Genomic DNA, 13641 nt, shown 5'->3' on the forward strand with positions numbered 1-13641 from the left:
TTTGTAGGTGCCCATATTTAATACGAGTAGTGAGGAAATATAAATTAATATAATGTTGAAATTCAGCGTAATTAATGAGGAGAATATTAAAAATCACTTGAATTTTATAACAAATTTAATACTTTTAATTGTGTTTATTTGTACCCGTGAATTAATTTGTTGATTTTTATAATAAGGTCTATAGAGAGTACTACTTTCGGCCTCCTTTTTTAGTTTTTTTTTTTTGGGTGGCTAAAAGCCTTAGACACGCATCCTACTAGTCTTTTGTTTGTTTGGTAGACCCATCGTTGTTGACATCACACTACGTACGCCTTTATAAAGAAAGCAGATTTTGCCATTGAAATTTATCTCCGACAAGCCAATCCAAGAAGAAAAGAAAATGGAGGAAGCTGCACTAGAGAATGCACATTCGATGATCAGTCCTACCATCTCTCAGTTCAACGGAGTGGATGACGCCGAAATGGATAAAGTCATTGATGACTATGTCGACCGTATGTCTCACACAAGAGATCATTTCTTAGGTAATTTGTTATTTCGCTTTAATTTAAATATTCTTAATTTGTTTTAATCTCTATATGATCAAGTGATTTAAAATTCAAATGGTATATATTGTCTGCGGAAAAGTACGTCAACATCCCATAAAACAATAATTAAGCTTTGTCCATGTTTCGTGGCCGGTCTCACGCCGGATTAAAACCCTATCAAATCTCTCTAATGGACATCTATCTAAGTCAAAACTATTCAAAGAAGAAGAAAATATCAACCATTACTAGTTTGAGTTTCTAATTCTAGTTTTAATTGTATGTCCGCAGGTTATCCAACCAATCTAGACTTCAACTACGATGCACTCGAGAAGTTACTACGTTTACACTTGAACAACGCTGGTGATCCATTTATAGGCAGCGGTTATTCACTTGACTCAAACCCATTTGAGCTGTGCGTACTTCATTGGTTTTCCGAACTGTGGAAAATAGAGAAGAATGAGTACTGGGGATATATTACGACTGGTGGAACTGAAGGAAATTTTCACGGGCTCTTAGTTGGGTAACGTACTAGATTTTTGAGAAGTAAAGCGACGATTCTAAGGGATAAAAACAATAAAATATCCTGAAAATTACTAAATAACAAGTCAGTGTGGGTGAATTTTAAAACTATAAATCAAACCTCCTGCACTATTTTGAAATTTTTAAATCTCACGAACTGAAACATACCCCGTTCACTTTTTTTCCTTTTTTTCTTTTTTCAAAAATATTGCCACTTCAGCACTTTTAGCAGGGTTATAGCTGCCAGAGCTCTGGGGACATGTCACTAAAACTTTGGTGACTGGTTGTTGGAGTTCTGGTGACTACTCTTTCTCATGTCTTGAATACTGTTTTAAAGCTATTGACTAAATTTGTTTTTAGAATTCCAATGACTATTCTTATTTAGCTATTGATTATTTTAGTATTTCGATTGAATATTTTTATTTTTAAAATTCTGGTAACTACTTTTGCTTAGCTATTGACTACTATAACTTTACTATTAACTATTTTTGTTTCAAAAATTTAAAAAATGCATCAAGCGTTGTTGGACATCTAGTAAATATTTTTACTTAGTTATTACTACTCTTGTGTAGTTAATAGATATGCAAAAGTAATCATCAAAACTTTGAAAACAAAAGTAGTTAATAGTAAAACTAGAGTGGTCAATATATAATTATACAAAAGTAGTCGTTGAGAGTAAAGACAATGTTGTCATTTCACAATGTTTTAAAGTTCTAAAATAGTATAGAGGGTCTTGTTTGGGTTTTTGAAATTCATCCGGCTAAATTGTCCTTATCATTTTTTTGGGTATTTTATTATCTTTTTTTTCCAACTCTAATCTTAAACTTGTTAAAGATTTATTTTGCCTCAATTCTATAAATTCAAGTGATAAAATATCGAGATAAATAAGACTGAGTTTTCCCCCCCTTTCTATATGTAAAGATCTATTTGTTTATTTACCAATAAAACAGGAGAGAACTACATCCCGAAGGAATTATTTACACATCATGGGACTCGCATTATTCAGTGATGAAAGTAGCAAGACTTCTTAGAGTCAAGTGTGCGGTAGTGGGAACTCTAATCTCAGGTGAGATTGACTATAACGAACTAAAGTCACTTCTCGCAAACAAGGACAAGCCAGCCATAATCAACCTAAAACACAGGTCTTTTCTCCTACTCTCTCTTTCTATATGTGTGTGCGCGCGCGCATGAATAACAATATATAATGGGTATTGTCTTGCTGCAGGGACTACCTTAAAGGGAGCCATTGGTGACCTGGATCTTGTGCTCCAATCACTTGAGGACTGTGGTTTCACTCAAGATCGATTCTACATTCACTGTGATGCCGCACTATCCGGAATGATGGTACCTTTCGATGTTCGCGTGAGTATATATACATAACAATATGAAATGAAATACAAATATATACATCCAACTAATATTATAACACAATTTAAAGCGCATGGGATAGAACAACATAATTTAATTGCAGCTTTAGGTTGTACTGGAGATTAACATTACTGTGTTCAAGATATACAACCGCGAACCCGCACACACGGACTAGGGGTATTTTTTGTTACAGTTAGCTGCCTCCTAATTTTGCGGCCCTTCTCAAATTTTTTGAGTTTCTTTTTATCATTAGATTCTGCATAAAGTAAATAACATTTTGATGGCTTATGAGCGAAAAATTATTCAATTTTCAATTTTTTTAATGATTTTTCAAAGATTAAATACTCCAAGTAAAGTTTCAAAACATCGCATTTTGAATGTACAGGCACCAGATATTTCTTTCAAGAAACCCATTGGAAGCATAACTATTTCTGGCCACAAGTTCCTGGGCTGTCCAATGCCTTGTGGCATTTTTATAACTCGTTTAAAACACATTGATTTTCGCTCAAGCGAAAAAGTAGAATACATTCCCTCAAAAAACAATACCATCTCTGGAAGTCGAGGAGGCCATGCTGCCATCTTCATTTGGTATGCTCTCAACAAGAAAGTGTTCAATGGCCTTCAACAAGAAGTCCAAGAATGCATCAAGAAAGCGATTTACCTTCGAGACTCCTTGAGAGAGGACGGCATTGGAGCATTGCTAAACAAGTTCAGCAACACTGTGGTGTTTGAGAGGCCTCAAGATGATGCGTTTGCTCGCAAGTGGAGCTTGTCTAGCAAAGGGAATATATCACATGTGGTTGTGATGCAACATGTGTCGCAGGAAATGTTGGATTCGTTTGTGAGTGAGTTTGTGAAGAATCGTTGTGCTTGGTACCAAGGTAATAATAAGCAAATGAAGCCTCCTTGCGTTGCTGAGGATATTGGTGTTGAGAATTGTGCTTGTGCTTTTCATAAGACGACGATTTCTTGATAATACAAAATCAACATTGAAAGCTAGTCCTATTTTTTTTAATTTCAAATGATTGTATGTAACGTTATTTGTATAACCACTAAGGTCCTCTAATTTGTTAGATCTTTGAATTATTTGAATAAAGAGCATATTTTATTGCTCTATCTCTCTCTTAATTCCCTTCCCTTTGCTCTCTCTTCATTTTCGTTTGTTTCCTCCCATTTTTTCTTCTTGTTTTTTTTTTTTTTTTTGTGTTTTGTTATCTCTCCTTTCTTTCGTCGTTTTTGCACTGGTGGCAAGTAGTAAAAAGATATCGTTTCCCAAGAGACTATTGCCAAACAAGTTGAAAACCACAATTAGTTTTCTTGATTATGTTAAGTGATAAGCAAATATTTTATAATTAAATATATTACATTTTAGAATATATTTTGTTAAATTTATGAACATCTTATGCCTATTTAATTAACTTTGATATATTTTCCTCTTTTTAGTTAATTATAAGATTAAAAAGGAATCTTTCTGTAAAATCTATTCAAATCCTTTTTATTTTGCAGGAGATATTATAAAGTATATAAAGAGAAGAAGGTGCCATGGCCACTGAAGGAGGAGGAAGCAAATTAAATAAAAAAAACAAAGTAATATATCTACATTATATCATATGGGATAAGAGGAGGATAATCATAAAGAGGACAGAAGCACAACTCAAGCACAATTTGATTAAAAGAGGCCATGAAAGATAGAGGGAGAAGAAGATGAAGAGGCATGTCATCAAAAGAGAGAAGAAAGACACATTAGCAGTAGTATTTGGACTTATGATGTTGTAGATTGTGAGTCGACTATTTATTAATTGTATCAACTCTTGTTAGTGGGAGGGTAGATTAATGTATTCTCCTAATAGAGATAATCCTATTCGATACACTATTGAGTACTAAATGTTGGCATATTTCTCAGTAATGATCCAATTCGCCACTTTGTAAGGAGTTAACTTTCTTCATTAGATCCAACTCCCATTGATAACTATTGTTGGTATCTGAAGCATTTTTATGTAGTACTGGGCGTTATGAGCCCAATTTATCAATGGGGCAAGTATATCTAAAGAAGACGCCCAGTATGAAGAAATAAGGTGATATGGGCCAGCATATTGAAGAGTTAGCGGCCCACATTGTAGAAACAAAAGCAAAGTTGGAGTATCTGTATTAGGATTTTAGTGATAATTTAGATTAGGTTTACATTTATAAAATTATTTCCCATTTAGTATTGTTTCTTATTGATATTATGAGTATGTTTTTTTCTTTTTTGAGTTTCTTCCCTTTCTCCCCTCCTGAATTTGTCTAGTTGCTTGTTGCTTCCTCTTTTCCCCCCTCTATTTTCTCTCTCTTCTCGCCATTCCTTTTTTTCTTCTTCTTCCGTTACTCATAGAAGAGGCTCTTGTGCTAACTTTTCCTACTAATTTCCAGAATAATGCTTGCGAGTGGTGGAACTGAAGAAAATTTCCACAGGATCTTATTAGGGTAATGTACTGGATTTTCGAGTAATATAGTGAGGGGAGAATTACTATGAGATCCCAAAAAAATTAATTATCAAAAAGTCTTAGTGACAAGTGAGCTGTTGTCATTTAGTATATTGAAACTTGTCATTATATGCTGCTATGTTATGATTGGGAGTTTTTAGTAATTATGTTCTTTTCTTGGGACTTCATATCAATTCTTCCAAATTATAATCCTCAGGTTGTTATAAATATATTTAACCCCAGTTCTATAAATTCAAATGATAAAAATATTTTTGCAAAACAGGAAGGAACTATAGTCCGATGGAATTATTTACACATCAAGGGACTCGCATTATTCGGTGTTGAAAGCAGCAAGACTTGGAGCCAAATGTGCAGTACTTGGAACTATAATCTCAGGTGGGATTGACTAACGAACTAAAGAAGTCACTTCTTGCAAATAAGGGCAAACCAGCCATAATCAACCTAAACATAGGTCTTTTTCCTACTCTCTCTCTCTCTCTCTCTCTCTCATTCTTTCTCTCTATATATAATGAGTGTTGTCCCGTTGTGGGGACTACCGTAAAGGGAGCCATTGATGACCTTAATCTTGTACTACAGTCAATTGAGGATTGTGGTTTCACACAATATCGATTCCACATTCATTGTGATGCCGCACTGTTTGGAATGATGCTACCTTTTGATGTTAGAGTGAGTATAAGTACACACGAAATGAAATACAAATTTCCAACTAACATTATAACACAAAATTTAAAGTAATTAACACGCTTCTCATAGCTCTTATGATAAGTAACTTAATATATATTACCTCTATTCTTAATATAAGAGTTTATTTAACTTTTATTTTGGTCCTAAATATAAGACCTTAATTCACTTTGTCTCTCATATTTATCTTTTTTTTTTTTTAAAGTAGTCATTGTAGTGATGATATTTCTATTTAATACAATTGATTAGTAAAGATATTTTAAAAAAATAATACCTATTTATTACAAATAACTAATTTAATGATATTTCTTAATATACTCAAATTAGTCAACTAGCATTCAGGACCAGGAATGGTAGTACATTACATATTGAACGTACAGGCACCAAATATTTCTTTCAAGAAACCCACTGTAAGCGTTACTATTTTTGGCCTCGAGTTTCTGGGCTGTCCAATGCCTTGTGGCATTCTTATAACTTGTTTAAAACACGTTGATTTTCTCTCAAGGGAACAAGTGGGAATACATCGCTTCAGAAGACAACACCATCTCAGGAAGTCGAGGAGGCCATGGCGCCATCTTAATTTGGTATGATCTCAAGAAGAAAGATTTGAAGGGCCTTCAACAAAAAGTTCAGGAATGCATCAAGAAAGTGATCTAACTTCAAAATTCCTTGAGAGACCATGGCATTGGACCGTTGCTAAACAAGTCCAGCAACGCTGTCGTGTTCGAGAGGCCTCAAGATGATGTGTTTGCTCACAAGTGGAGCTTGGCTATCAAAGGGAACATATGACATGTGGTCGTGATGCAACATGTGTCACTGGAAATGTTGGACTCATTTGTGAGTGAGTTTCTGAAGAATCGGTTAGTTTGGTACCAAGATAATAATAGGCAAAGGGAGCCTCCTTGCATTTCTGAGGATATTGGTGCTGAGACTTGTGCCTGTACTTCTCACAAGATGTTGCTTTCTTCATATATAATACAAAAGCAACATTGAAAGCCAGATTTTTTACGTCTGTTAATGAGGCGACTGATGTAATAGGTCTACTTTTACATCAGATTTTTTCCATCATGATTTTTTTAAAGATTATTTTAAATTTATTTTTTTTCAAATAATTGTATGTAGAGTTATATAAATGGCCCTAATGTGTTAGATCTTTGGATTATTTGAATAACGAGTATACTGAGTTCTCTATCTCTCCATTTTGCCTGTCTTGCTCCCATCTTTTCTTTATTGTTTTCCTCTCCTCTTTCCTCTTCTCCCCTTTCATTTTTTTTTCCCACACAGCAATTTAAAAAGTCAACTAGTGGTAGCACTTAGAGCTTTAGGCACTACCCTAGGTGATTTTAAAAAAATGAAACACAAAAAATACTGAAAAGTTGTACTACGCCCATTTTAATAAGATTTGCGGCTATTTTTTCAGTTCAGTGTATTTTTGCGGCTATTTTTCTTTGAAGTAATACCATACGTAGACTACAAAAGCCTGTTTTTGTTTTTATATAGTATTGGATGCGATGAGCCCATTTTATCAATAGGCCGAAGATGTCTACGAAAGAAGCCCAATATCAAGAAACAAAAAAGCTAATATGGGCCAGAATATTGAAGAGTCAAGGGGCCCCCAGTCTAGAGACCACAATAAGGTTGGGGAGGGTTTGGTATACAGGGTTGTCAGCTGGATCCGGATCCTCCCAGCGGCCATTTTCTCAGCATCCCTCAGAATCTTTAAATCCTATCCATCCAATTCATCTAAGAGCTCACAAAAAGCCACATCACGAAGCTTCTGTAATCGCGTCTGGGCCATCACGTCCTGTTTGCCAAATTCATTACAAGGCCGACTCGTTGAAGTCAAACTCCTTCGGTGACCTAAACAGGGATTTCCGACGCAGATGGGAAGCCCCGTCATTACCTAGTCTACCTTACACCTCTTCCTCTCTATCTCCGCCCTTCTTCTCTATCCCTCTCTTCCTCATTCTTTGACTGTTGAGTGCTTATAGTTAGGCAATCTCCATAGAATTCTTGTGAGGTCCCATCTCGGTGTCGCTGCTGCTAAACTTGAACAGGGGGATCAAAGCAAAGGGAAGCTCAAACGAAAGTATCATCTGCAGAACCATTTTTGTTATTATGAGTGGGCTTTGGGTTTTTTCTTTTAAGAAGATGGAAAAATAAAAAATTATCCATATTGAAAAAATTGGCTGAATGCTTTCTAATTATGTGAACGAGATTCGGTGTCTTTAGAGAGAGAATTTTTCCAACATCTGGACAGGAGTTTGTCATTGGTTTTCTGCTTGATCTAGTGCAAAGTTTATCCTAAATTCATCTTCGTCTTTTGTTATGATCAATCTCTTCGTTCTACTTTAGTAATTTATTTCTCTAGTGCTCATTGATTGGACTTCTAGTTTCATTCGGTTCTGTTTTCTTTTCTGTTCAAACTAAAATCCATTCCTATAATGGAGATAAAATCCATTCCTATAATAGAGATTTTTTTTGACATTGGCTATTGAAAAGAAATCAAAGGTTATCATGTTTTATGGATAAAAGAAACAGTTTTTATCTGAATGTGTTTGCATTTGAGGCTTTGCTCGACTCTTAGCTACAGTTTGTCGGAGGTCGACGCTCTCTTCGCATTTGATGCATTCTGAACAGGCTGTGAAGATCCTGAAAATGGACGCCTGAGATTAATTTGAAATAAATGGTTCAGATGCATATTATAATAGTCTAATGATGTGGCAAACCATGAGCCATATGATTATCTTAACGGACAGGATTTAAAGATTCTAAGGGACGTTGAGAAAATGGCCGTTGAGAGGTTCGGATCCGACTTGTCAGCCACTTCTGACTCAGTAATTGAATATAATATATACTAACAATGAATAAAGGTCCAATTAGTACAATGTTGGATCATAATTCACAATTGAATCCCTCTGATAATATAATAGAAGGACCTTGTTGTGGATAATCTGTACGTACACTTATAAGTATTTTTTGAGCCTGGAAGTATACTTTGACCTTGACAAGTCTCACATCCCAACTCATCTAAACATTTAGAAAAAAAATAATTTTATGAAATCTGCCCTTTATGATGAAAGATTTATTGTTAATTTTATTATTATTTTTATTAACATTTTTAGTTATAATTTAGATTAGGTTTATATTTATAAGATTACTTCCTATTTAGCAGTGTTTCTTATCTTTATAATTTCTTTTCTTTGAAGCTTAACTTAGATTTAGGTTGTTTGGTGCTTATATTGTAATTTTTTAAATTATGAATTGAATAATATTGATATTTGAATATGTTTTCTCTTTTTTGATTTTCTTTCCTTTCTTCCTTTTAGTTCCTCCCTCCTCTATTTTCTCTCTCTTTCCTTCCCTCATCCTAAATCACGTAGGCAAGCCTCTTGACTGTAAAGAAAGTTATTGCCTTTCTTTGTTTAGTTCACTTTATTTCCATTTCCAATAGCTTACAGAGGGAGAATTAGATATTTTGTTCATCTTTTTCTCTTCCGTTACTCATAGAAGAGGCTTGTTTTCCTATTAATTTTTGGAATAATACTAGGGCTACGACAGAATGACTAGGGATATATTGATGTATTCTTATGTTAGTGTGCTATTACAAAATGATGTTAGACTCAGCAAAAAAGAAGAAGAAGAAGAAGAAGAAGTTTTTATCGGAGTAATTAAAAAAAATAATTTGGGAGATTTTATCAATTAAATTGAGCTTAATTATATTGTAATTAATTTGAATTAGAAATTGATTGCATTAAAGTAAAGCTTAAAGGGAAAAAATGTCTTATTTTTATAATTTACTCTAATTAATTGATATTTAGAATACATGATATTACATTATCTTGAATTTTATTGTTGGTAAATTAAAATGAAAAGCTAAAAAAAAACAAATGAAAGACAGTTGAGGAGCCAAAAAGTTGCTATAGATTTCACAAATTACAAAAGATGCCCAAATCAATGCACACCATTTTGGCAATTAGGGCACAAGCACAATCTTTGAATCCATCTCCATCTTCACGACCCAAAAACCCATCTTCCTCCACCTCCTCCCTTTGTCACCGTCTCATCCTTCATTTCATTGAAGCCGAACACTAACCACTCCAATCAGTCCCTTCGCCTCAACTTCCATGGTAGTCCGTAGTGTAATATGATCAAAATATTCAATATGATCGTTGAAGCAATGGTTGACAACATGAGAGGTTGAGTTCGTTACCCTTCCAGGTTGAGGCTTGGCTTGAGTTTCAGAACACAAAATAGGGTAGTTTAGTTCAGTTTAATTCATTTCCTATTTTGCGCCTTATGACTTCCTATGTTAGGAATGTTAATTTGTATATTGAGACTGAATGCACGTTGTAATCTTCTGTTAAAATGAACATTGCGATTTGAATTGAGTTGTAATCTTGAGCGTTGATTATATGGGAGTATGATCCCATTTTCAGTTCATTGTTGCGACTATGTTTAGCACGTTGTTGGATATTATGATTGCAATGTCTTTTTCAGAGTGTCTCTGTGAGCATGCTGCATTAGGAAAGCAAGTTTTATTTTATTACCAAAATCATTCCAGCTTAATGGCAAGAAGAAGGGACACAGAAGGAGGTGATTAGGAGTTCAAGTCATAAAAGGGTCATATTTATGGTGATAATATTCAGTTGGTAATGTGGAGCATCGAGGTGTGGACATGTGGCATAGGCGAGGTGGCGAGTGACGTGGCGACATCTAGTAGGTGACCTTAAACAACCTTTCTAAATAAACTAATAAATCTAATTTTTTAGAGCAACTTGAAAAAATAATTTAAAATATTTTTATAATCAAACCAGGCAAACTAAAATTTATCACAATCATATAAGCTAACCTATTATATAAAAGGTCATCTGTGATAGAAAAGAACAGCATCTAATCATACATCTTATCATAGATAAAAAAACTTTCCTTAACTCATTCAAAAGCAAATCATGTTAAAAAGGATTAATCTCATCTAATATAATTATAAAACAACATATTATATAGCTTATAAATCAAAATAATAAGAATTAAATCTTAATTCATATTTTAATAAATTCATAATAAACAAATCATATGCAATCCTAGGCCTCTGGCCAACTAGCAGCATGCATACCATAACAATACAAATCAAAGGATACAAGAACATAATAATACATGAATCAATTAAACATAGTTTGTCCTAAGATGGCGATATACAGAAAACAACATAACTCATAAATCAAGAAGATGCTACAAGTCGCTAATGTAGCTTTACTCCTTTTGAGCCTTCCTTGATGTCCTTCCTCTAAAGCTTTCACCTAGAAAATGTTAAACAATTGGGATTCAATAACTAAATCCCTACCTATCACACACACTAGCATAGGCTAGTGAGGTGTCAGGTGGGATACACAGTGTTAATAAATCAATAATCATTTATTTAACCGTAAACTCACAATATCATTTATTTGACAGTTAAACTTATAATGACCATATAAATCAGATATTTCAGCTAGTCTCATGCAGTTGATAATATCACAAGGGATAACATACTTTTCATTTGTCTAAAAGATATAAATATTAATGAAGATTCTATGTTATATGTAACCCGTGAACCCAAATCCATCCTTATATCTTCTTATTTTCACCGACTTGACCTATAGGTTAAGTTCTTTTCATTTGATTGGATACTTTTATGAGATCACCACACGAGTGATGTGGACCAGCCACAAACCATAGAGAACTTGGTGGACCATGGGTCTCCCCTTAAAGAACTAGTGGGACAATACTAATGGCCAACTATAGAGCTCTGTATGGAAGCCAATATCATGTGGGATGTGTGTGTGTGTGTGTGTGTATCTGCGTACTCCAATTATCTCCTTTCTCCAACCAAACTAGATGCATAAGATTCACAATAACACATTTGTATGCATAATCAAACAAATTTCAAAATAATATCTCATAGTCATAATTATTAATTTCTAACAACACAAATGACTTCAAACCCTTTTCAAAATAGCATCCCATAAGACAGTTCATATAAAAATAATATACGTATACAAAAATTGGTTATAAAATCACTCACCAACCTCATACCAGAGCATATAACAAATACAAATTTAGTTACCAGGGCTTCTAACTAACAGTCAAATACAAATGAAACCCACACTTGAAAATGCTATAATAGTGTTTATATCTACAAATGAAATCAAAACATTATCTCTACAATATTAGAGTAAACTACTCACAAATTTCTAGCATTTAACTCTCTCTCTCTCTAAGACCTTCAACTGTTACTCAAAATTCTAGCTCAAAGGTCTTTTTCTAAGGTTTGGGGTAAGAGCATATATATAAGGATTTAGATTCAATTCCTCGATATTCTTAACTTATATTATCCTTTGATTATTAAATTCCATCATTAGAATCACCAAATTTATAGCCTAGATAGAAAAACCCCAATTTATAACTTATGTTCTGTCTTCGAAAGACTTAGATAAATAGATTTAATGCGAATTAGGTTATTCTCACTACAGAAGTTAACTCATTGATCTAACTATTAAATTTAATTTCCTATCTATCATGATTCCATTCTTCAAATTACAGGTAGATCTAATGGTGAATGAATTTAAAAATACTAATTTACTAGTTAGGACTCTATCTACAAAATCTTAAAAAAATAAGCTAAAAACATACCTAATAACTTGTAACTCAAAGATTAGATTGACGATCCAACCATTGAAATTGAAAAGTTGGATGTCCCAAATAGGCTGACCAAATTTTAGTCTGATCCAACAATTAATAAACTCAAAACTAACACTTTTTTTAAACTACTTAGATATATATGAAAATTGTTTACTTACTTCAAGCTTCACCCACCACCTCCTATGTATAAGCTCCTCAAACTCCTTCACTCTAGTAATTAGTCAATGTGGAACTTCTCATATTGGTATTTTATCTATCTTCCCATCATTTAGTCAATGTGGGACTTCTTAATATTGTTATCTTATTCGTCTATTTATATATATTTTTATACATATACACAAATACATATAATTTAATTATTTTAATTGCTTATATATATTTAACATCTATCTATTCTAAATAAAAATTTGTTTAAATATTAGAGATATAAAAATTAGGATATTATATGACCAGCAGTGACATGGTGGGTGACTGGAAATGATATGGTGGTAGTCGATGGTGGTCTTATTTTCTTCGGGAATACTTTTAGCGGCTAAGTCTCAACGATAGTCGCTACGACAACAACTTGGATGTCGCTGCTGAAAACTTTTAGCGACAACAAAAATCAAGTTTTTTGTAGTGAAATTATGGGAAAAAAAATTTAAAGATCAAATTTAAAACTGAGGGAAGAAACTAAGGAATTACTCCCTAATAAATGTGAATTTTTTTATGGTCTTACATTGGTCATGTGATGATTTTAAGGAATCTTCAAAAAGTATTAATCTCATATTGTCGGAAAAGATGAGAATTTAGCAAGAAAATTCTGGCCTCCTTCAAGTACAATTCTGGCGCGATCTGCAAGAAGGAAATTAAAGAAATGAAGATGAATTATGGTCCATTAATCATGATAGAGTCAATAAAAGTAATAATTTTTATGGAGATGTTGTCGTCGAAAGATGTGAATGTGATAAAAAGTTACTTCCCCCATTCCCTCCCATTTAAGTTGGCCAAATTAGAAAATGAACGAAAAAACCGAAAGTGAGAAGTGAGGAGAGAAAGAAGGGAAAAGAAGAAGAGGAAGATGAAGATTCAAGAGGATGTAGGTAAGTTTGATGTCAAATCTTCCATCTCTTTTAGTTTCTTAGCTCAAGACCACTTCTAATCTCTAAATCTTCTCTTGGTTTCATGTTTTAGCAAGACGAAGAAAGTGGATTCTAGAGTTTCAAGCAAGGATTTTCAAGGAATCAAACATTGGACTTGGGCTGACTATATTTTTGCTACACAGAGGTCGTGTAGAGCTTCAATTAGAGACTTTTAAATAACTTCATTTTGATTTTGTCCAGAATTGATTATTATTTTTTGTGAAGTTTGTAAAATTCATGAGGGTTACCAATGGGTGCCTTGGT

General features: G+C 33.6%; 1 protein-coding gene across 1 annotated transcript; it reads left to right on the forward strand.

Moving 5' to 3' along the window:
• The first annotated feature begins 413 nt into the window (after window positions 1-413).
• On the forward strand, window positions 414-6534 carry LOC114756684 (serine decarboxylase-like). Its single transcript, XM_028945625.1, has 6 exons — window positions 414-521; window positions 813-1044; window positions 1994-2179; window positions 2264-2405; window positions 2797-3380; window positions 6393-6534. The coding sequence occupies exons 1-6, from the start codon at window positions 461-463 to the stop codon at window positions 6418-6420; spliced, it is 1233 nt and encodes a 410-aa protein (XP_028801458.1). The 5' UTR covers window positions 414-460; the 3' UTR covers window positions 6421-6534.
• Window positions 6535-13641: the final 7107 nt, after the last annotated feature.

The sequence above is a fragment of the Neltuma alba genome, unplaced genomic scaffold, assembly GCF_004799145.2.
Source record: "Neltuma alba isolate B1F8T4 unplaced genomic scaffold, ASM479914v2 tig00010452_pilon, whole genome shotgun sequence".
Lineage (NCBI taxonomy): Eukaryota > Viridiplantae > Streptophyta > Magnoliopsida > Fabales > Fabaceae > Neltuma > Neltuma alba.